The sequence below is a fragment of the Mustela putorius genome, unplaced genomic scaffold (genome assembly GCF_011764305.1).
Source record: "Mustela putorius furo isolate JIRA1106 unplaced genomic scaffold, ASM1176430v1.1 tig00003869_pilon_pilon_pilon, whole genome shotgun sequence".
NCBI lineage: Eukaryota > Metazoa > Chordata > Mammalia > Carnivora > Mustelidae > Mustela > Mustela putorius.
Genome location: NW_025422021.1, coordinates 4,965,816 through 4,991,806, shown reverse-complemented (window position 1 = coordinate 4,991,806; position 25,991 = coordinate 4,965,816). Strand labels below are relative to the sequence as shown.

The 25,991-nt window shown below is 34.2% G+C and overlaps 1 protein-coding gene across 1 annotated transcript in view; it reads left to right on the top strand.

Moving 5' to 3' along the window:
* The window catches only part of AGPS (alkylglycerone phosphate synthase), a 149,603-nt gene that overhangs the window by 24,487 nt on the left and 99,125 nt on the right, over nucleotides 1-25,991 (top strand). The window contains exons 2-5 of the mRNA XM_045066947.1: nucleotides 8,672-8,761; nucleotides 21,291-21,381; nucleotides 23,503-23,623; nucleotides 23,719-23,793. Of these exons, the coding sequence (XP_044922882.1) occupies nucleotides 8,672-8,761; nucleotides 21,291-21,381; nucleotides 23,503-23,623; nucleotides 23,719-23,793 (377 nt within the window). The remainder of the gene's footprint in view (nucleotides 1-8,671; nucleotides 8,762-21,290; nucleotides 21,382-23,502; nucleotides 23,624-23,718; nucleotides 23,794-25,991) is intronic.

Below are 25,991 nucleotides of genomic sequence, written 5' to 3'. Positions count from 1 at the left end.
TTTTTTTTCCTGTGGGTTTGCCAGAAGCAAAGGTAATAATTTCAGCTACCTATCATTTAAAGTAGAAGAGGCTGCTGCTTACTGTTATACTAAACAGAAAAATCCCACTTGTTAAAAGCAAGAATACTATGTATATTAAACAGGTATGGATTTTAGTCTTGGCTTTTTTAGGGTCTTGTCAAGGTTATTGGATTGTACTCTGGAAGACAGCTGAGAAAGAGAACTCTGAAGCTTGGTTTCTATTGTAAAATGGCATACAGACTTTTGGAGACAATCATATTTTCTTTGTTGTTTGTAGAAATGTACGACTGTACTAGAAATGTTTTTGGTCACTTACACATTGGTCAGTATAATAAGCTTGTGATATAATTCTTACTTCAATTACTAGCAAGCAGGGAGGGAGCATTAAAAGTGAATTGGCATTTTCCCAGCTGGTGGTAGACAAAGTCTGGAATTCGCTGCCTAAATTGCCATATTGATTAGATTATAGTGGACAGTTGGGGGAATAAAACATGAAATTTAAAGTACAGATTAGAGGGGTGCCTGGGTGGCTCCGTGGGTTAAGCCTTTGCCTTTGACTCAGGTCATGATCTCAGGGTCCTAGGATAGAGCCCTGCATCAGGCTTTCTGCTCAGCAGGGAGCCTGCTTCCCCTTCTCTCTTTACCTGACTCTGCCTACTTGTGATCTCTCTCTGTCAAAAAAATAAATAAAATCTTAAAAAGTATGGATTAGAGAGCTCAGATGGTCAAGGGAAGGGTATAATATCCTTGCTTTGTCTTTTGCCAAGACAGCTCCCTGATACTGATTAGAACTGTTTCCTCACTACATAGACCTAGACATGAAGGTAAGGGACAAGATAGTTATGTCTTTCCAGGCGTTTGGAATGGCAGATACCAGGCTTCTGTGAGTACATATTTATATAACATGCCTGCCCTAGCACCAAATATTTGGAATATATACTACTACAGGTATAAATGACTAATGGTCTGTATTTCTATTTTCAAAGAGATTTTTCAAACAATAATGAATTTCCAGTTGGTAGAATTTGGTGTGTGTAAGAAAAGTTTGGGGGGTAAAAGAAGACATCCCAGGAGCCTGCAGTGAATAACCAGATTATTCTGCCAAGGGGTAAAGCTGGCCTTGCCTTATTTGCCCCAGCCTTCCCTTCTTTTGTTGCTTCTTTGTGTCTCTGTTTATAAGATTTTTTTTCTCCTATAGCTGTATATTCCTTTATCTTTCATTCATTGATTCATAGCAAGTATAATAGGATTTCAACCTTGGGGACACAATTACTGACTCTTGAATTCAAGTTTTAAAAAGTTTCTTCAGTGAAGTACCAGTTTCTTGTAAACTAAAAGTTGACTCTAGGATATCAAATATGTATTTGACTTGCTGAATATTTGAAACTGATTCATTATGAATGGAATTCTGTTATTTAAAAAAAATTTATGGGAATTGCTAAGAAATCCAATAGTGGCTTTTATAACAAATCATCATGGAATATCTATGTCCATGTGAAAGAAATAATTGTTTTTTTTTAGAACAGAGAGAACCTGCATTGAGATTCAAGGGCTGAGCAGCATATTTGCTTGAGATGCAGAGTTGTGGTAATCATACTTTTTAGTCCATTGCATGTGTGTAATGACACAATATTACTTAGTCAAATTAAAAATATATACACAAAGTAACATATTTTACTTTAAACACATGCACATATATTCAAGAACATTCTGAATGTCCATGGAAGGGGGCAGATAGGATTAGGAATCAGAGATGGAGGAAAATAAAAATTAAAAATACGGCCTCACATTTGTTATAGACAAATGCCATGGATTTAAAAACATAGTATTATGCTATAGATCGTATTGTTTTCTCCTTATGTGTTTGCCAGTGTTTGAAAAATCTTTTTATGTTTCTGTATATATATCTGGCTTCCTCACTGCTTTTGGTTGCTCCATATTATTTCACCAAATTTACTTAACACTTACCCATTCCTCTAGTGATGCTTCTAGTTACTAAAAAATAATGCTCCATGGGAATATATCAAAGCTGGTCCCTTATGGAACTATATGTGAATTCCTCCTGAATATATACCAAGAATTTGTACAGCTGGGTCATAGAAATGGCATTACCTATGAAAACTTAGCGCATGATTGCTCTGTGGAATAGTCTACCAGTAATGCATTTGGGTTCCTCTTCTCCATGTTCTTGCTAACAATTTTCTCTGTCATAAATCTTATATTTAATCTATTTTATACTATCACACTGGAAGAAATTAGAAAGCTGATTAATGATTTACTACATGGAAGGGCCAAATTTATTATGGCAGGTAGGGACTTAAAACTTATAATGGGGATTTTGAGGGAAGATTGAAATTCATGTTAAAGTTTGAAGTGTTGCATGATCCTGTGCAGGTTTTGCAAAGGGAAGGTGCACTGTTTAGAGGGCAGGGATATTATCTTGTCGAACTTCCCATCAACCTGATCTTGCCAGGGTCTCAGAGTCCATCATATTTAGGTAGTCTGACTTGTGTAAACTATTCTCATTACTGGCCAAAATTAATTAGAATGCCAGTAGACTAATTCATGGTGAAAAAACACAATTATCAAACCTCCTGGCCATTTCAGTTGGCCACTTTTCCTTGGTAGAAAATAAAGTGTAATTAGAAGAGGTCACTTGATGAGTTTTATATCTGGGCAAGAAGTAGTATTCTGTGATTCAGATGTTTGATGGTATCAAGCCATCAGAGGCTGATGACATCTATTTATTCCAAATAAAATGTTTTAACTGTCTTGGAATCATGGTATTTGTAGCAGTGTTAAGTGATGATGATTTATCCATGTCTTTTATTTATTTTTTGTTTGTTTATTTTGTGGAGCCCAGGGTAGTGCCTGGGCTTGAACTCACCCTGAGATTAAGACCTGAGCTGAGATCAAGAGTTGGAAGCTTAACCGACTGAACCACCCAGTTGCCTCAATATCTTTTTTTTTTTTTTAATTTTTTCTATTCTTTTTTGTAAAGGGACTTTCTTTTATAGTATACACACATTACTGTACTTTTAACTAAGCTGCTTAGGTTAGCAAAAGGAGATTAGTTGGCACTGTTAGATTGAGGAAGTAAGCATTGTAAATAGTTTTATATAGTTTTGCTGCTAGAGTTTTTAGAAATAATTTTGCAGGGATGCCTGGGTGGCTGAGTTGGTTAAGCATCTATCTTTGACTCAGGTCATGGTCCCATAGCCTTGTGATCAAGTCCTTTGTCAGCCTTCTTGCTCAGCAGAGTGCCTGCTTCTCCCTCTGCCTGCCGCTCCCCCTGCTTGTGCTTACTCGAGCGCACTCTTTCTCTCTCTCTCTCTCTCTGACAAAATAAGTAAATAAAATCTTAAAAAAAAATTTTTTTTGTAGGACCTGTAGACTAGATATGATATTTATTTTTAAAGTATATACATTTTAAATTAAGTTTAGAATAGTTTTCTCCCCTCATTAGCCCCTTATATTTCTAATGGTAACTCAGCTTCAGTTTTTTTTTTTTTTTCAAATAAAAGAAGTTAGTGGGATTATTATTTCAGTTGTAGGAATTTGCTGTAGCTGGTCTTTGCAGAGATATATTTGTTTTATTGATCAAATCTTGATATGTTTCTCAAAACTTCTTTACTTCACTTTCATAATTTCCTTTAGGTTTTCTGGGTCTTGAGGTATAAGAATTTTTTACTTTTATACATATTGTACTACATATGGGATTAATATGAGTTTATCTGATACTGAGCATGGTTTGTTAAAATCCAGCATTAAACTTGGTTTTGACTCACATCGTGATCTCAGGGTTGTGAGACCCAGCCCTGCAGGAGATTCCATGCTGGGTGGGGAGTCTGCAGGAAATTCTCTCAGTCCCTTGTCCTCTGCCCCTCCTTCCACTTGCATGTACACTTGAACTCTCTCTCTCTCAAATAAATAAATCTTAAAAAAAAAAAAAAGAAATCCAGGATTGAGGCTTAAGTTTTGTACTTTGGTTTTTATTTTCTAAAATCTCTGAGAACACAATATCTTTTTCTTATTGTTTAAACTGGAAAAGATAGATAAAAATGTGGTTTTCATCTGAACTAAGTAGTGAAGAATCTTTTATTAGAATTTTGGTTATTGGAATTATTTTGGAAAAAAATTGTTTTTAGTTATCACTTAGCTTAATTTTTTATTGCAAAGTCAAAATAAAATTAGGTTAAAGCCTATTTTCCTTTTCTATATTTTCTCATGAAAAAATGATTAGACATAGTAATGGTAGAAGCCATGCCTTTGATTCAGGATGCTTGCAATTTATTAGAGGAGTAGTCTGACTATGTATATGCAGAGATTTAAAAGTGAGTATCTCCCATTTTTAAGAAAGGATCTCTGGGTTTCATAATAATAATGATGTTAAATCTAAATATTTCAGTAAAGATTGTGCAGACAGCGCATGGGGAAAATGCAGAGTACTGAATATGTACATCATGGAAGAATACTGCCACCTTGTGTATACATGATGCTATGTTAAATCTCTTCTTTTGTTAACGCCAGCTAATAATACAAAGTGCTTCTTCACCATTTGGTACTTTGGTTAGTTAAGTAAATGTGTAAAACTTTTTTTTTTTTTTTCATTTTTCATGTAGTAAAATCAACCCAACTTTTCTTTTTTCTTGGCAGGAGGAGGGACCTTATATTTTTAAGACATTAAATTTGGTGTAGTTAGCTCTGAGAATTGGAAAAGTCTGAGAGATCAGTTTGGTTAATTGATCTCTGGGATTAGTAGAAAATTGAATCATTTTATTTGAGTCTTATGGAATGTTGATGATTCTTTGATCATTCTTCATTTTAGTGCTTGCCGTGCTTTGGGATCATTATTCTGAATGCTGGAATTCGTTATACTACAGATAAAGGAAGTAAGGGCATTTGACTTACTGACACAACCATAGTCCTTGATTTTTAAATGTCCAGTGCAGAAGAATGACTATAATAATAACTTGGAATAGTGCTTTGAGAAATATTGATGTGATGAAAGAAGAGTTCCTTTAAATCATTTTGGTTGCTTGAGGGCACGACTTAGTGGGTTTTGGATATCACAAGACTGGGGGTTCACTTTCTGATGCTCACAACTAGCTTAGCTGTGTGTGTAATCATGAGTGCTTCTCTGGGCATAAGTTTCTTCATCTGAAAACCGAGCAGTTGAACTGGGTGATTTCTGAAGATACTTTTAGCTTTAGAATTCTATGGCTGTTAAGTTTTACTATTAACTTTTAAAATGTTAATGCTGTAATGCTCAGGTTACTTCAGGTTACTCATTATTTTCTTCTGTATAAAAAATTGTTTTGAAAGTTTAATGTATAATCAATCACATAGCTGTGTTTAACTGTCATGAAATATATTAGTAATTTGAGGGGATACTTGTATACAAAAGTTTAATATCAGAAACCTAGGAAATTTGCCTACTTTTTAATATAATATGTGGGGTACTTGAAGATATCAGATTGATTTTAGGGTAACCTAGATTTTAAATATATACTATTTTCAACAACATAATACTGTTGGAGTTGCACAAATGGATTACAAATGCCTACATTTCATCTTCTGGGAAGGCTCCAAAAGTTGGTATGAATATGGTAATGATATATAAATGGTAATGGTATAAGTATCATAGGCAGAATTTTCTAGTTGAGATGAAAAGAGAGAAAAAAATACCTTTAGCTTATAGCTGAAAACTTGGGAATTCTTTAGGCTATTACCCAACTGAAAATTTAAGACTAGTGATTCTGCAGAATGTAAATCTCTTTATTTTTGTGTGCACAGCAGCAGATATTTCCTGCTTCCCTTGATTCATTTTTCTTGTGCAGTGCTAAGAGTGAACACATGTAATCAGGTTTTCACTTTTTACTTTGAGGCCATATGGGAATAATTTTTTAAAATTCTAAACATAATTTTAAGGAAAATGATTTTCATTGTTAAGCTATGTAAACATGCCAAATTCAACATCTGTACTGAAATAATTTCCCAGTGCCAAGTGATTATAATACCAAAACAAAATGACTATGTTGGTATTTTTGAATTTATTTTGTGTTACACCAAACTCTTATTTTATAGAGTACAGACTAAATGACAAATGTTTAAATTCACTAATAAAATGCATTTCATAAATAAACAACTTATGCCATATTATAAAACATTAAGTAAAAATGTTAATTAAAATATACATGTCATCCTCCTGTAAGTTACTCTGGAAATACAAAGTATTAAGTAAATTATACTTCATGAAAGTAAAAAGACTATAATTATGAAAAATGGGAAACAGATAATAACTTCAGTTGGTTTTTAGAAAATGTAATCTTAAGAAAATGGGAAGTCAGTGGTGACATTAGCCACGAGGTTTTTCCAAAAGCTCTCTTCTAGAACCTTACTCTACGATGAGGTAGGAATGTGAAATCAGAAGAAAACATTGGGTGATAGTTCATTAACAAGCTCATCTACAAATCCAATATCTGGATTGATACTTTTGAGATATTTTGAATACTTTGTTTTTGTTTAGGGACTGGTGTTTTTATTGATAGCAAACTGTAGTTTTTTTTTTTTAATTTTTAAAGATTTTATTTATTTATTTGACACACAGAGAAAGATCACAAGTAGGCAGAGAGGCAGGCAGAGAGAGAGGGGGAAGCAGGCTCCCCGCTGAGCAGAGAGTTTAATGAGGAACTTGATCCCAGGACCCTGAGATCATGACCTGAGCCGAAGGCAGAGGCTTAACCCACTCAGCCCCCCAGGTCCCCCAAACTGTAGTTTTAAAGAGAGCATGCCTAGTTTTCTTTTTCTTAATTTTATGTATAGGTAGAGACTAGTTAATGACGGTACTTGGTTCAGTTGTGCTATGTTAATATTCTCCTTGGGTGTTTGAAAAGTCTTTGATTTGGATGAAGAATTAGGATTATAATAAAACATTTGCTTGTCAGTTGACATATTTTTCTTCCTTGGGAATTATGGAGAATTAGAATGCTTTCTAATGAGTACATCTTTGTTTATTTTGACATTTTTAAAGATTGAGATGTAATTGACATGTAACTAATTTCAGGTGTACAACATAATGATTCAAAATTTGTATATATTGTGAAAAGATCACCACAGTAAGTCTAGTTAACATCCGTCACCACACATATTTACAGATTTTTTCTTGTGATATATTTTGAAATTTTAATGCAGCAAATAACTTTCTGTATAGAGAAGAGTTTTCTTTAAGTATTTTCATCATAGACTGCATAATTGAATTTGCAATAAGATTTATTGCCCAGATATACTAGGATACCATGCTAAAACATGTAATAAATGCTGATAGAATACTTCAGTGTGTTTGCTTATTGTGTTCTGCACAGGCTTATACCTATCTTTTCTTATGTAATGTTAGAAATTTAATGAGTCTAGGGGCACCTGGGTGGCTCAGTTGGTTAAATGACTGCTTTCGGCTCAGGTCATGATCCTCAATTTTGGGACTGAGTCCTGCATTGGCTCCGTGGTCAGCAGGGAGTCTTTTTCTCCCTCTGACTCTCCCCCTTCCCGTGCTTTCTCTCTTTCTCTCATTCTCTCTCTCTCAAATAAATAAATAAAATCTCCTAAAAAAATTTAATGAGTCTTTTTTTTTTTTTAATTTTATTTATTTCTCAGAGAGAGAGCACAAGCAGGGCCTGCTGAGCAAGCAGCCTGATACGGGACTCAGTCCCAGGACCCTGTGGTGATGACCTGAGCTAAAGGCAGATGCTTAAACTACTGAGCCACCCAGGCACCCCATTGAGTCCTTGATTTTGATGAAAATGATTTTTTTTTTTTTAATTTATTTGACAGAGAGACATAGCGAGAGAGGGAATGCAAGCAGGGGTAGTGGGAGAATGCGAAGCAGGCTTCCCGCAGAGCAGGGAGCCCGATGTAGGGCTTGATCCCAGAACCCTGGGATCATAACCTGAGCTGAAGGCAGACGCTTAAGGACTGAGCTACCCATGTGCTCTGAAAATGATATTTAAGACAATGAAATACTAGCATTTTGGTAATTCAAAGTACCATATCGTTTTGGAATAATAAAAACTGGTGTAGTCATTAACTGTTATGCTAATATGTAGGTCAAGATAGAAATTGGTAGTGACATGGAAGTTGGAGGATTCAGAATGTTTGTAAACCCAGCTCTCAGATCTTTAAATCTATTTTATTAAGTCTCTGCTAAGAGTGTCATTACTAGTGAACTGACTCTCTGAATTGGTCTTCTTCATCATAGCAGATAAATAATTGTGATTTTTCTAATATAGGCAAAAATTTGCTTCTTATTCAAGTTTTATTTTAATTGCAAAATTTTTTAGGCCATCCTATAATGTAAACTAATAAGGTATACAAATTGATGCATACTCTGTATTTTTCTCTTATTCCTTTTTTTTTTCTTTTCCTTTGAATGCATTAAATTTAGTTGTTGCCCTTTGGGAAACAGATGCTGCTCATCAGAGTGATTCTGTATTTAAAAATATTAACATATAGACATTTTGATATACTATTTAAATCAATGTAGTATTAGTGGAATAAGGTCTTTTAAATGATTGTGAAAGTTAATATCAATGATATTTTGTTCAGTTATGAGATGTTTAGCATAGGTCTAACATTTTTTTTTTATTATTACTAGGCAAGAAGTTATGAAATGGAATGGATGGGGATATAATGATTCCAAGTTCTTCTTCAATAAGAAAGGCCAAGTTGAGTTAACTGGGAAAAGGTAACTGGTTGCTTTATTCTTTTGTTCTTTTTTTCCCCCTCTTTCTTTCTATAAAAAACTTTAAACATAAATAGCAAACATAATTATGTTAAATAGACATAAATAAAAATAGAGAGGGTAATATAATGACTCCTCCCTCCATTTAAAGTTATCAACATTTTGACATAATTGCTCCTTCTTTTGTCTGTGGAATTTTAAATTCTGGCATTGTCATGTCACTTAAATATTTACATATGTCTCCTTTAAAAATATAAGGACCTAATATCAGCTAATCATAATAATGTCATATCATACTCCTCAAAATAAGAAAAATTTTATATCTGATTATCCAGTCTACATTTCTCCTGATATCTAAAATATGCCATTTTATAGGTAGTTTGAATCAGGATCCAAAAACGCCTATCGTCGTCCTCCTACCTGATCTCATGCCATTGACTTGTTCGAAGTAACTCCATTTTTAGGACTGGGAATTTATTTTTGGGTGTGGGTTATTATGGAAGGTAAACAATTTTAGGTCTTGTGAATATAAATAGTATTTTAATTTTTAATTTTTTAAAAGATTTCATTCATTTATTTGACAGAGAGATAGAGCCAGAGAGCACAAGCCGGAGATGTGGGGGGCTTGGGGGGTGGCAGAGGGAGAGGGAGAAGCAGGCTCTCCACTGAGCAGGGAGCCTTCCCGGGCTCCTGGGATCATGACCTGAGTCTAAGACAGACCCTTAACTGGTTGAGCCATCCAGGTGCCCCATAAATAGTATTTTTTTTTTTTAAAGATTATTTATTTATTTATTTGACAGAGAGAGAGAGATCACAAGTAGGCAGAGAGGCAGGCAGAGAGAGAGAGAGAGAGGAGGAAGCAGGCTCCCTGTTGAGCAGAGAGCCCGATGCGGGACTCAATCCCAGGACCCTGAGATCATGACCTGAGCCAAAGGCAGCGGCTTAACCCAGTGAGCCACCCAGGTGCCCCCATAAATAGTATTTTTAAAATTAGCTTTCTGAGGGCACCTGGGTGGCTCAGTGGGTTAAGCCGCTGCCTTCAGCTCAGGTCATGATCTCAGGGTCCTGGGATCGAGTCCCGCATCGGGCTCTCTGCTCAGCAGGGAGTCTGCTTCCTCCTCTCTCTCTCTGCCTGCCTCTCTGCCTACTTGTGATCTCTCTCTGTCAAATAAATAAATAAAATCTTAAAAAAAATATTAGCTTTCTGAGATACATTAGGGAAGAAATAATGAAGAAAGAGCAATCATTTGTGTGGTAACTTTGACATTTCTGAAATATTTTTGGTAATGTGTGGATAAGAATTCTGAAGAATATTTGTATTGTTATTGTTCCAGATACAGACAGAATTGTAAAGTAAGTTCTTATTTGATTTTAAGAACTGACCCTGCCAAAGTTGGTATTTTGGGTGGTTTGTGTATTGAATTTTGATGCTAACTTTTGAAAGGACAGTGAGTACAAATGCGTAATATTTGAATGCTAGCTCTATAAATAAAAAATTGAGAGTAGATAAAAACTTGGATCAGATATATTTCGAATCTGTTCCAGTATTGTGCTTTGACTTAATATCTATTGGGCGTTAATATGGTTAGGTTAATATTTTTGGTATGTTGATATATTGAAATATCAGCAGAAAAACTTTTATTCCTTTGGAGAAATTCTCTTTCTTTGCAACATAATCATTTCCGTTTTCTGACTTAAACATACTTTGTACCTGAAACAAAACCTCAGGAGTAGTAATTAGGGACTAATTTTAATCAAGGTATGAAATGTACGTTTGACATTTGTTTTTAATAGGAGAAATAAATATCTGTATTCTCATTCGTCTCTTTAAGTGTAGACTGGGCAGCATGTTGGTGGAGGCTTAGTTGAGAAATTGTGTAAATCAGGTAGAAGGAATTTCTGGTTAAAATTAAATTTACCAGTGTTCTAAATGTTGAGTGTTTTGTGTTTTAAATGGTATAGTGTCTAATATGGTAGAAACTTATCTGTGTGGAAACGGCTTTGCAAAATCTCCTGGGGGGAAAAGTAAATCTTCTGAACTTAGAAGATCAACTTCCTTTCCTCTCAGATACCGTCTTCATTTCTTTCTCTCTTTGGACCTAGAAAATATGGCATCTTTATTTTATGAGAGGGGACAAATTGTCACTTGTGCATGGTGCCACTGAAAGCATTAGACACCTTCTGACTTGTGTGGAGCACTGTAGGCTAGTTAGTGGTTTGTGTTGGAAGTCTGTGTGTGTGAAAGAAATGATCAGTCACAGAAAATATCACAAGTAATTGTATTTTACTAGTGCCATGGATTCAGAAGCTCCTTCTTATTGCAGGTGTTCTGGCGCTTGATTTATCAGTTTTCACAGAGCGGATCAGGTTGTGGAGGTCTGACACATGTGCCACACTCATGATATAGTCAGGAAAAACATTAGAACCCCGGTGTATTCATTAATATTTAGATTATTCCGTTTTCCATGTATAGAGGCCTTCATGATACTAAGATATATAGAATATAAAATGTAAAATTTATTGTTTGGAAAGCATAGGTTCAGAGTAAAGGCCTTAAGAGAGCTTTTTTATCCAGGTTGTAATAGAACCAGAGAATGTATTTGTTTGACTTCTGACTTTGGAAGATTGCTGCTTCTGCCATTCTAACCAGAATTAGTTCCTTAAAGCCTTCATTTCTTTGCATTATCTCCTGAATCAGGTCCAGTGGGAAAAAAGGAAAGGGAATGGGGTGCATCTGACTGGCAGAGCCTACAAGGGAAACCCGTAATGCAGATTTTGGGCACGTTTGCTTTAATGGAAGGTAGCGTTGGCTTCTCACTAAGACTCACCTAGAAGGCAATTCTCCAAATACAGAAATGGGATTTAAATGCTCTAGGATTAAATATCTACTACATAAACTATTTAATAACTAATACCAATAATTAAATAATATTCAGTTCCCATTTTAGTGCTTCCAGAAGTACCATTACCTTGTCATAGACAGGATAATAAACCGGACTGAATTGGATCATAGCTTTCTGTAAATTTAGTCTAGCCTCCTAGGGATTTCTCTGGTTTTTATCAGAAAACATTAAACATTCTTTAAGGCAGTAATAGCTATTATTTAATTGAGTGCCTGCTGAATTATCTTAAAATAACTTTAAGATGGGTAGTGGTATTTTCTTAAAAAGAATTAAGAGATTGAGGATGAGAGAGGTTAGATAGCTTATTTGAGGTCACTTGCTCAGCAGGAAACTGGGATTAAAACCCAAGTGTTTTTAAGCTTTGTACTTGTGCTATTTCTGTTGTACTGTGCTTTTGTAGATAACCGTATTCATCTATTGCATTGATCTTGTTTTCTCTCCAAACTCTGAGAGCACTTTATAGTAGCCTTCTATCTGCTATACACTAGCACAGCAGAGTTAGTCATATTGTAAAAAATTACCCTATGAGAGAATTTCCTATTTTTCTACTGAAGGGCACATTGCAGACGCAAAAGGAGGTTGTGATATTCTTAAAAGAGAGAATGACTAGAAAGGATGAGTTACAAGAAAACACTGATTAGGCCGTATTAATTCACCTTTTGTATTAATAATAGTAGCCTGAGGACAATTTTTGAAATTCTTCATAAAGACTTTTTATTCTGGCATTGTAGAAGACTGGACAAATTACAGACCATTTGTTCTGTATAACTGTATAGAAAACATGAATAAAATATCCTAAGAACGATCTAAAACAGAGCTGGGAAAAAAGGGGAATTCTTGGGTGCTGGCAACCAAGGGTTGTCAGTGAAAATTTATGGGGATTCCCTTATTTCCGATCCAAAGACATTGAACAGGTAAGAAATTTTTATTAAGCAAATGTGTTTGAATGTGTATATTTTGGGGAGGGTAGCATTTAACATTTCAAACCCAGCCATTAAATTAGTATATGATATGCTGTCGAAGCAAGCACTCCAGCCGTTAAATTAAAAGCAGTTATTACAAACTGTTACAGATCTTTGGGAAAAATCTGAAGTTTTTTCCTGAACAGTCTTATCTTCTGAACATATTTACAATTTGTCAGGTTATAAATCCTTAGATTTATTAATTTGCCGTTCTTACTCCTCCTAGCTATAGATGAAGTAAGTCCTCCTGGGTTTAAACAGCGGAAGGCAGTACGTATTGTCAGAGCTAATCCTACATTTTTCTACAAACTAAAATTTTTGGAAAGTGTCATTATTCATTGACTTTAAAGGTATTAAATATTAATTGGTGCTTACAAAGCAAAGGTTAGTGCTTTAAATGGAGAGAATTTGTTGGCGTTTATGTACTTTCTATTTTCAGTGACATAATTTTTCATTAAAGTTTGTCTGATTATAAAAAGATTTTTAAATTGCTTAGCAATTATTACGGAACTCACTCTGAGGATGGAGGTCATGCCTACTACTATCTTGCTGCCTCTGTGTACAGGCACAGAGTAAGAGTGCTTTTTCTTTAGTCACAGTAAAACCTGATGTTCACCTTCTTCTTGGATATTTATGTTCACAGGATTTTCTTTCTACATAGTGATTTCTTTGGTCTTGAATGCTTCCCTTGGTTCTGTATCTTCTACAATATTGTTAATTCTGTCCTGACGGGAGGTGGAGAGTTGATCTCACTTTGTATTTACAATATGAACCATTCCTTAAAATTCTCAAACTCATCTTCAGTCGTGATTAAAGATCCATTCGGGAGTCACCTGTTTCAATAATTGATATAGGTACCTGGCTTTCCTCTTACCATATTTCTGGCAAAAGTTGCATGTTTCTTACCCATATATTCATCAATCAAGTGTCTTTGTAGCTTTGAGTAAACTAAGTTGTAAATTAATTTTATCCCTCCTTCCTTCCTCTCCTTTCCTTTTTTCTTCTCTTCTCTTCTTTTCTTTTCTCTTCTTTCTTTCTTTTTTTCTTTTTTCCTGCCTTCCTTCTTTTAGGTTGTAAGTTTCTTAAGAACCAAAGCTGTAATACCAAGTCTTTGTGTCCTGCAATACTCAGTACAGTCTTACAAGTGTTAAATGCTTGTTTATAGTTTTGAATGTAAATCTAAATTATTTTACTGTAATGTAATAAGCAAGTTATCACCTGGCTATTTCTTAAATTAAAAACCTCTTATTCCTTTAACTTTTCTTAAAATGTTTCTTTTCAGTTAATTTACTTCTTTGACTTCAAAGTTTTCATTTTTACTTCATGATATTTTATGAGATTTTTGGAATGCTTGGCAACATGCTAGGCTTTATGATTATTGAGTCAGGCTTCCTTTATTGTTTTTCAAATCCCAGGGCATTAGATACAAGAAAAAGTACAGTTGAAAGGTTTATATTCTGACATGACTTTTTGAGCCATATGTTTTGTGCAGAATTGTAGATAATGGAGCATAGTCTCTCTCTTTTTTTTTAAAGAAACAGTTTTTCTTTTTTCTTAAAGCTTTTATTTATTTGAGTGGGGGTGGGGCAGAGGAAGATGGAGAAGCAGGCTCCTTGCTGAGAAGGAGCAGGGCTCAATCCCAGGACCCTGAGATCATGACCTGAGCTGAAGGCAGATGCTTAATCAACTTAGCCACCCCAGCACCCTGATAGTGGAGCAAATCTTAAATCAAATATTCTGCCTCACAAGATAACTTCTTCAGAGTCCAAAATACTGTGCATTCAGATGTGAAAATATATTGTGTTTGTCTTAATGGTAGAATGTAATTTTAAATTTTACACATGGCAGTAACACCAATTCTATATCTATTAATTCAAGTATCTTGAAGGTGGTCACTTTTTTATTTTATGGATAATGTTATTTGTGAATTAAGGGATTCACAAAGGTCTGAATATGATTCTGTCATGAATATCAAGGGTCTAATATATTTTATGGAGACCCAAATTAATTGTACATTTAACATCTAAAGACCCAGCATTAAAACCTAATAGTTCCAAATTGGTCTTTTGGTAGGACATTACTAACATACAATGGCATATGTGTTAACAACCAGCTTTCCAGAATTTGTACTTTACCTCAGTTGAAATGAAGAAGATTTTATGTTGAATGACTGTCATTGTTTTAGCTATGAGCCCCATATTCTCTTTCATTTCAATTTCCTTTTTTTTTTTTAAAGATTTTATTTATTTATTTGATAGAGGTCACAAGTAGGCATAGAGGCAGGGAGAGAGGGGGTGGGGAGCAGGCTTCCTGCTGAACAGAAAGCCTGATTTGGGGCTCTATCCCAGGACCCTGAGGTCATGACCTGAGCCGAAGGCAGAGGCTTAACCACTGAGCCACCCAGGCACCCCTCATTTCAATTTCTTTAGATTTATGAAAAAGGTATTATGATATAGTACTTCAAACACACCATTTCTGTTTGATTTTTAGCATTGTGATTTTTTTTTTTTTAACGTAAAGAAACTGGCAGGGGTGCCTGGGTGGGTCAGCCTCTGCCTTCAGCTCAGGTCATGGTCTCAGGGTCCTGGGACCGAGCCCAGCGTCAGGCTCTTTGCTCAGTGGGGGGAGCCTGCTTCCCCCTCTCTCTGCCTGCCTCTCTGCCTACTTGTGATCTCTCTCTCTTCAAATAAATAAATAAAATCTTTAAAAAAACCCCAAAGTTACTGGTTTGATTAAAACACATGTGTTCTTCATGTTTTTTCCTTTCTCTGTCATTTTTGTTTTGTTAATGTTTATGTAAAGACTGATTTGACAATTTTAGATAGAATTTTTGTTGTGTAATTTGAAGTTAACATGAGGAGTGACACCCACTCAACCCTTGCTGTGTAACTTTTAAAATTATGTGACAAAATGAGTGCTTTTTGTCACTTTCAATTAAGCATTCCTTTGGATGGGGCCTGATACCAGCTTTTTACGTGTTGAATTCTGCATTATTATAAACATATATTTAATTTTGAACAGAGTTTATATATTACCCACTGGCTCTTTAAAATTTCTTTGTGATATCAAAGTAATCTTTTGAAGCTAGTTGCTAAATGCTTTGTAGGTATTCAGGTTCTGATGAAATGAGTGGGAAATAACCTTTTGAGCAAACAGCTTTATTTTTATACTTTGAACTTTTTAAATAACTTGCTTCACATCGATGTTAAAACCAGTTTATTGTTTATTCTGATTCATTGTCAGTATTTAATCATTATTTTATTCATTCATTTATTTATTTATTTTTAAAGATTTTATTTATTTATTTGATAGCGAGAGAGATCGCAAGTAGGCAGAGAGGAAGGCAGAGAGAGAGGGAAGCAGGCTCGCTGCTGAGCAGAGAGCCTGATGCAGGGCTCGATCCCAGGACCCTGGGATCATGACCTGAGCCACAGGCAGAGGCGTTAACCCACTGAGCCACCCAGGTGCCCATGTTTAATTATTATTTTTTAAATTGTTTTTGGATCTGAATGGGTAGTGACTACTAGAGTATTTCTTCTTTTCTCCATTTAAATACACACGCGTGCACGCACGCAAGAAATAAAGATTGCTGTAGATCCATTTAAATTACCATCTTGGAAAAAATTAATTTTGATGTTACTTCATGTCAGCTACAGAGATCAATTCCAGATAGACTGTAGACCTAAATGTAGAGGCTAAAACTGTAAAATTGCTAGGAGAATATGCAAATGTTTTTCTGAATTTGAGGTTGTCAAAAAGTAGAGAACAAAAAGTGTTAACTTTAATAATGGAAGAAAAAAATGAATCAGTTAGATAATACTAAAATATAAAACTTATTTTCTTTGAAAGACTCCACTAAGAGAATGAAAGGCAAGTTATAAAGCAGAAGAAAATATTTAATACATACATCTTTGATTTCAGAATATATAAATAATTCTTATGTATCGATGAGAAAACAATAGTAACCCAATAGGAAAATGAGCAAAAGATAAACTGGCATTGAAAACAATATTCATGTATCTATTATCCATTTGGATAGAAACTCAAACCATATGTAACCAGTGAAATTCAAACTAAAATGGTTAAGAGATTACCAGTAGAGTATTTCTCATTCCCAGCAACAAGTGTGGGAAGGATGTGGAATAAGTCCATATAGCACTGTTAGTGGTAAACATGTTGGAAAACTTATCTACCAATATCTACTAAAGTTGAACATATACATAGAGTATGGCCTGGAAGTTCCACTCTAGTTATATACCTGTCAGAAAAACGTGATACATTCTTGAGAAAACAAGTTCAGGAATGTCCCTGCATGCACCAAAACCTAAATAACACTGTTGTCTATCAACAATACAGTGGATAAAGAAACTGTGTCATACTCACACAGTGGAATTAAGCCATGGAAATGAATGAATGTTAATAAGATGTATCAAAAAAGATAAATCTCACAAATACAGTATTGGAGCAAAAGAGGGCTAACACAGAAGAATGCGTTTTATGCGAGTTCATTTATGTAAAGTACTGAAACAGTCAAAATTACTCTGTAATGATAACAGGATAGTGGTTCCTTTGGTGTGAGGGAAGGTGTTGTGCCTGGAAAGTGCATGAAGGGGAATGTTTCTGGGGTACCGGTAAGTGTTCTATTTTTGGATCTGAATGGTGATTACATGGGAGGTTTACTTTGTAAAAATTCATTCAGCTCCAGACTTATTTGTGTGTATTTTTGAGTGTATGTTGTACATACATTTACATCTAGGTAAAATATTTATAAAATCAAACAAAAATAATGCAGCTGTAATAAAGGTTACTTGGCTGTTCCATCATCATTTTATTGGGGGAGTAGAGAAGTTGTGAGAACATTGTAGTGAAAAAAATTTACTGAATGTAAGTACCATGATTTTATAAATATCATTCATAAAGAATTTTAGAATAATGATCTCACTTGGAATGGTGGTAAGGGAAGAATCAAACTAAAGGCAGCATCATGTAGTGGTTAAAAGCACAGACTGAAGCCTTACCTGATTCAGATCCTGGTTTTGTAATTTACTACCTGTGTAACCTTGATTAAATTACTTAAGTTAAGAACTTAAGTTCACACCCTAAGTTAATTTCTGTTGCCTAATTTCTGTTGCCTTCCTCATCTATAAAATAGGGATAATAGCACAAACCTCATAACATTATAAGTTAATATACATAAAACACTTAGAACAATGCCTGGCACATGACACATGGTATGTGTTTAAGTAAAAAGTTTAAAGTACTGTTTCAAAATACACATTTTAAAATGTTGTTTTGGTCTTTTCAGAGAGCTATTATATTAGTGCTGTTATAACACACTGGGTCATTATTTTTTGCCTATCAGCCTTCTTGACTACACTAATCTAGGGTAGGATACTTATTTTATGTCTTTATTTTTAGCACCTACTGCTATTTAATATTTTGCCACCTCTGACAAGTATTTCCAAAACTGAAAAGCTGTATTTCAAAGCACTTGAGTTTTCTGCATCAGTTTATATATATATACATATATATATTTATAATATAATAATATATAAAAAATATATAATAGTCCTAAGTTTTTAATATATATAAAATTTAGGATTTCTTGTGTATATAAAATAATGTTCATATTTCATATAAACTATTTAAGGATTGGTATGGAAAATGTAGGAAGTGAAATCTGAGTAGCAAATCTAGTTTTTTCCATACTGTTCCTATTCTATAGAACTCTTGTGTGTTTTAAATTTCTTTTACAACTTCATGTAAAAATCCAAGTATCTTTGAAATCTGTAGGTTTATTTGCCATTCTGTATTCTTTTTATAGTTGTCACATCATAAATTCTATGACATAGTGATAGAATTTGGGTTTGGGGCCTATTTTTAATATTTATTTGTTATTATAATTTATTAATTAACATATAATATATAAAATTAGTTTCAGAGGTACAGGTCTGTCATTCATCAGTCTTATGTAATACCCAGTGCTTATTGTGTCACCTGCCCTCCTTAATGTCCATCACCCAGTTACCCCATCCCTCTGCCCCCCTCCCCTCCAGCAACCCTCAGTTTATTTCCTATGGTTAAGAGTCTCTTATGGTTTGTCTCCCTTTCTTGTTTCTTTTTATTTTTTCCTCTCTTCCCCTATGACCCTCTGTTTTATTAAATTCCACATATGAGTGAGAGCATATAATAGTCTTTCTCTGATTGACTTATTTCACTTAGCATAATATCCTCTAGTTCCATGATAGAATTTTTAGAAGCAATAAATATTGGACAGAAATTAAGAAAAAAGTCATTTTGTTTACCCACTTATTTACTTTCTGTTACTTAGTTTGTCTTGAAGATTTCAGTTTATATTAAGTGTTGTATTTCCATTCGGCCTATAGGAATCACTTTACTATTCCTTGTAGTATAGGTCAGCTGGCACCAGGTTCTCTCGGTTTTCATCCGAAAAAGTCTTAGTTAACTTTTATTTTATTTTACTTTTTTAAAGATTTTATTTGTCAGAGAGAGAGAGAGAGAGAGAGAGAGAGCGAGCACAAGAGAGTGCACAAGCAGGCAGAGAGGCAGGCAGAGGAGAGAGAAGCAGGCTCCCTGCTGGGCCAGGAACCCGATGCGGAACTTGATCCCAGGACTCTGGGATCGTGACCTGAGCCAAAGGCAGTGGCTTAACCAACTGAGCCACCCAGGTGTCCTGAGTTAACTTTTATTTTTGAAGTATATTTTCACCAGATACAGAATTCTAGGTTGAAATTCTTTTTCTTTCAGCACTTTAAGAATGTTCAGTTTTTTGGGGCCCCTGGCTGGCTCAGTGGATTAAAGCCTCTGCCTTCGGCTCAGGTCATGATCCCAGGGTCCTGGTATAGAGCCCCGCATTGGGCTCTCTGCTCAGCGGGGAGCCTGCTTCCTCCCCTCTCTCTGCCTGCCTCTCTGCCTACTTGTGATTTCTGTCAAATAAATAAATAAATAATTTTTTAAAATGTTCAGTTTTTTCCTGGACTTCATTGTTTCTGATGAGAAGCTGATCATAATTTTTATTGTTACTGCATTGTATGTAATGTGTCATTTTTCTATAGATGCTTTTTAACATTTTCTTTCTCCCTCTTTTTCTCTTTCTTTTAAATTGTAGTTTGACTATGATGTGCGTAGTGTGAGTTTCTTTGCATTTATTTTCTTAGTGTCTTCTGGCCCTCTTGAATTTGTAAATGTATATTTTTCATCAAATTTGGAAACTTTTTGCCATTATTTCTTCCAATAGTTTTACTCTATTTCCCTCTTTTTTTTTTTCCTTTTTCTTGGGACTCTATATGTATGTTGTATAATATATATATATATATATATATATATATGTCTTTTGCTATTGTTCCATAGGTTTTTCTTTTTTAAGATTTTATTTATTTATTTGACAGAGATCACAAATAGGCAGAGAGGAAGGCAGACAGTGAGAGGGAAGCAGGCTCCCCGCCGAGCAGAGAGCCCATGTGGGACTTGATCCCAGGACCCTGAGATCATGACCTGAACCGAAAGCAGTAGCTTAAATCACTGAGCCACCCAGGTGCCCCTGTTCCATAGGTTTTTGAAGCTGTTTATTTTTTCAATCTTTTTCTCTGCCCTTCAGATTGTATATGTTAATAAAACATATCTGTACATTTTACTTTACTTTACTTTATGCTTTACTTTATCTGTACATTTACAGGCATCTCCAGTCTGCCCTTCTGTTCTTTCAATGAATTTTTAAAAGTTCTAAATATAGAATTTCTGTTTTTTTCCTTTTTATAGTTTCTGTTTTTCTGCTCAGATTTTTTCATTCTCACTGGAAACATAGTTTCCCATTTGTTCTTTAACATAGTTACAGCCATTTTAAAAATGATTGTGTGCTACTTCCAGTGTCTTAGTTCTTCTTAGGGTCAGTCCCTACTTATTGCCCTTTCTCTTGATTATGGATTACAGTTTTTTGTTTGTTTGTGTCTAGTAATTTTGGAGTGCATCTTGGACAATGTAAATAGTCTGTGGTAGAAACCCTGTATTCTATTATGTTCTTCTGAAGGGGCTTTATTTATTTTTTTAACATCAAGTAATTAACTTGACTATTCTCAAATTCCCATTTCCCTCTGTGGTGGTGAGCAACTGAGTTCTTTTAAGCTTAGTTGGGCTGCTTCAAGTTGGCTCCATATGTGTGTAATTCAAGGTCAGCTAAGCATTTGGACAGAGTTTATACATATATCACTCAATGACTCTCTCCTTTTCTGTGATTTCTGAGATTCTTCCCAGCTGTTGTGTTCACTGCAAATACTGCCTTCTGGTTTTTCAAGGCAGGAAGACAATAGATTTTCTGTATTTTTTTTTTCCGTTTTTGGTACCAGCTGGGCTGTCCCTCATTCTAAAACCTGTATTAAAAATAAAAAAAACTCAGAAACTTACATAATGCTGTTTACTTTTTCTAAGTGTATCACACCCCCTACCCTCTATTATTGCCTGCTTTTGTCTGTCTGTACTGCCTTCAGAGTTGTGTTTTGTTTTTGTTTTTGTCCAGAGTTTATAGCTATATGTTGGGGAGAGGGTGTTGTTTTAATAGGAACAACTTGACCATTACTAGAAGCCAAAGTGAAGATTTAAATTTAAATGAAGATCCTTTACTCTAATATTTTATCTTCTTTGTAATCTTAGGTACCCTCTTAGTGGTATGATTTTACCAACTTTTAAAGACTGGATCCAAAATACCCTTGGAGTAAATCTGGAGCATAAAACTACCTCTAAAGTAAGCAAATAAGAATGATGACTAGTATGCTTAAGTCTGTGTGGGTGTGTCTATGTGTGCATGGACATGTGTTTAATCCCAAATCAGTCAGATTTATCTTTGTAATTTGTTATAATTGCTTTAATGCATTTGTTGTAATTTTTTTTTTTTTTTTTTTTTGTTAAAAAGTTTACTGGTTTTATTGGCCTTGCTAGGTTTTCTAGGGATGACTTTTCAGCATCACAGATCTGGATCCCAATCTCAAAATTTATCTGAGATTTGTCTGGTAAACTTTTTATCTTCTCTGAGCCTTAGTTATGCTAATTTGAGAAATGAGAGCAGTAACTGTCCATTCTACTTTTCATAGGGTGGTAGTAAAATGCACATGAACTAATTCTGTGGTAGGACTGTTACAAAAATATTATAAGTTGCTATTAATTTTAGCATATTTAATGAACTGACAGTAATCAAGGATTAATACAGAATAATTTGAAGTAAATGTAATTTTACATTTAATATCAAAACATTTAGAATATTAGAAGACTTATGAAAAAATAAAATTTGATTAAGATGTGAGTGATAATTTTAGTGCATGTAGTTTCACTTTTCTTAAGCTAGCGTTAAAAAACTTTAAACTGTATTCATATCAAACTAACAAAATAGCATTTCTTTATGGTTTTTATTATTTATTATTTGCTATGGGATGGTATTCTTCATGTCCCTCTAACTGGATATAAGTTCTGTAAGTTCAGGGACTGTGGCTTATACTATATTCTCTACCGTATCCAACATGATTTCAAGGACTTAAACATTCAGCTACTGCTTGTTTGATTTATTTCTAAATCCACAGTTACATTTTATTCTACTAAGTAAATTATGTTAACAGCTAATTTTTACCCTTCCTAAACCAAATTCTTTCAACTTTTCTTAAAAGACCTTTTTTTTAATTTCCCTAATTATTTCTTTTGACTATTTGTAGTTACTTTTTTTGGACATTGATGCAATCTGTATACCATATTCAGAAATTTCACCGGTTTTACATGCATTTTTTTCTGATTTTGAGCCCTTTTCAATTTTTAACAACAAAATAGTAATATGTATGTTTTGTTGGGGTCCTTATGGTCATTTCTTTTCACCATAGCATAAATTCCTTGAGGTCAAGATTTTTTTACCTGATTATCTCACTGCTGTATCCCCAAGGCCTAGAACATTGCCAAGTATATAACACACACTCAATAAATATTTCTCATATAATTGAATATTAAATGCAGACCCTTTAATAAGATACTAACAGTATGTAAATATCATATATATATTTTTACACATTCATATTTTTTTTTCCAAATACTATAACATAGCTCTTTCTTTTCTTTTTCTTTTTTTTTTAATAGCAGGTTTGATTTGGTCAGCCTCTTCTTACAAATAAGAAGAGGCTGCCTACATATATGGTCGGCAGGTTTTTGATGCTTTTCATAAAAGTTAAGACATTTAACCTTTCTTCTTTATGGTAGCTGTATAAATTTAGTGGTGATAATCTCATTTAATAGTAAAGAAGCCAGGGTCCAGAAAAGTTGTGACTTCCCCCGTGTTGCATAGCTTTTAAGTTAAAGATTTTTTTCCCCAGCTTACCTCTTAGTTGAAATTAAGTATCAAATTATAATGTTACAAGTTTTAAAGCAGTTCTGTGAAAATGGACCTGTTACTTATTATGAGGTTTCTTACTGATCATTTAAAAATAATAATTGAACTATGAGAAATGGTAAATTTTATCTACAGGTGAAAATGTAGATGATGAAAAAAGTTAGCTTTTCCCCAGTTTCCTTGATCTAAAATGAGAGATTTGAGACTTTGCTATCTTCTCTGTTCTTGATTGCCGTCTTAAGAAACAATGAGAAAGTGGGGCATAGACGCAAAAGAGGAAACATATGGCTTCTATAACTTATGTTACAGAATGTGATTAACTGGACCATTTATAATTTGTTATTGTCACAGAGTTGGTTTCCATATGTGTTACTTGGTATTTTCTCATGCTTTTGTCTCAATTTGGATATTAAAAATTTACATGTTATGATCACTCTCCTAACCAGATATTCAGAATTTATTTTCTAGAAATAAGTCAAAGAAACCAATTTTATTTTCTAGGCATCCTTAAACCCTAGTGATACACCTCCTTCTATTGTAAATGAAGATTTTCTTCGTGACCTTAAAGAGACTAATATTTCATATTCACAAGAAGCAGATGATCGAGTATTTAGAGCTCATGGTAAGCAACCTTATAGAAGCACTATTTGATTTTAATTTTAAAATTTCCTATAATTTAAGATGTTTTTACATATTCTTTTTTAAATTGCAAAACAGGTCATTGTCTTCATGAGATATTTTTGCTCAGGGAAGGAATGTTTCAGCGAATTCCTGATATAGTTTTATGGCCAAGTAAGTTCTTTCTTTTCTTTGTGTCATTAATTTAGTATTGTGAAATCTTAAGTAAATTTAGTATTGGAAATACATACTTTTGAACATAGGAGTTGTAAAAAGTACAGGTAGCTGTACTTTTAAAGTTTACCAAAAGTCATATAATTCTTTCTTGATCTGAGCATCCTGAACTATTGGTTTTCATGACTGATTTTGCTGATGATTAAGTTTTCATTTTAAATGTTAATATCATATTTGGAGTTCAGTTAAAAAAATCTATTTCTGGTTAGTTTGAAAGCTTAATGAAATTAGTATCGATCAATGATATATTCAGAGGTAGAGAAACTATTAATTCCTGCAAATTTGTTGTAGTAATTTGTTGATATCAGCTTGTGGCCTAAAAAGCATTATGTCCAAATGGTGAAACAAATTGTTTAAGATACCCATTGTCTTTGATATAAATAATTAAATTCTGAAAAATTAATATCATTCATGATTTTGGCTCGAGAAAGAGGATGGATTAGCTTTATGTTGTTATTTTGCTCTTGCTGATGATTAGACAGTCAGTATATTTATATGATTTTTATATCTATCTCTTAGTAGAAAATTTAAAGCAGAATTGGTATAGTGTACCTTACTGTCCATAATTACCATTAAAAAAAAAGTTCTAGTGGTCTGGTCCTTTTTCCTCTTTAGATTCTATTAAAGGAGTAGATGGAGTATTTTATTTTTTATTTTTCAGAAGTTGGCTCATCTGTTTTTAGATGTGATCCTTTTACTTTACAGGGAGTATCTGAAGGAGAAAATCATACTTTAATATAGAGGTAGGAGGGAGGTGACATACATAGGAGGAAAATCCAAGAGCATGTGTAGCTGAGATTAAATTACTGTCTTGATACTTATGGTATATATTCTCCCAGTATTCATGGTATATATTCTCCCAGTATTCTTTTAGTAGCTTTAGGCTACTTCTTTACCAAGATTTGGGGAGGATTTATTTCCATTTTTTAACTGGAAAAAATGAAAGCTTACTTGTAAGCTCTCTCTCTCTGTTAAATAAATAAATAAAATATTTTTTAAAAATTGGCAGGGCGCCTGAGTGGCTCAGTGGGTTAAAAAGCCTCTGCCCTTGGCTCAGGTCATGATCTCAGGGTCCTGGGATCGAGCCCCACATCAGGCTCTCTGCTCAGCAGGGAGCCTTCTTCTCCCCCTCTCTCTGCCTGCCTCTCTGCCTACTTATGATCTCTGTCAAATAAATAAATAAAATCTAAAAAAAAAAAATTGGAATGACGCAAATGACATATTCCTAGTTTTAAACAAACCTGAGAAATGATAAATCTTATAGAACAATATTTTTACTTTCATTAATGGATATTCACTTATATATTTTACATCCTTAATTTCCCTTTCAAGCTCTTAGCAGGTAATACTTGAGTTTTGCATCGTTTCCTTACATCAAGTCTTTTTCTCTTCTTTGCCATGCCATATTAAATGGAGAAAGATTTATCTTTCTCAGATAGTTTCTTTGCCATGTTGGTCCTTGACTTAATGCTCTATTGCTACTCAAATTGAGGTTTAGAATCTTGTGTCTTGTATCTAAGATCTTCTGTTGTCAGGTTTTTGTTACTCATATAACTTTTACTCTGATAAAGAGTACTCTTTAGTTGAGTACAATAGAAAGGAATATACATAGTACATTATGTATAGCATTTTAAAAATTGCTTAAAAAACAGTAGAGAATCAACGGCTGCAAAAATTAGTGGGTGAAAGTATGATGAGAAACGTATTTATATAGAGTAACTATCTCCCCACAAGATACTTATTAATTATAGTCTTCTTATAGTGGAAAAACCTAGCTGATACTTTATAACCAAAGGATGAAAGTTAACATTACCAGAAATGAGACCTGTCTATATCATGTGCCTCCAGATGTTACTCAGTAAGAAAAGCACAATATCACTTCTGTGGAATTCCTGCCGAGATGTGTAACCTGAATATAATGATGAGGCAGAAACCCAAATTGGCAGATACTCTATGCTATAACTGACCAGTGCTTTTCAAAAGTGTCAGGGCCATGAAAATTAAAAATAGACTGAGGAACTCTCTCAGATTAAAGAAGAGTAAGGAGAGGTCACTGGGTGGCTTTGTCAGTTAAGTGTCTGCCTTCTGTTCAGGTCAAGATCCCAGGGTCCTGGGACTGAGCCCCTCATCAGGCTCCT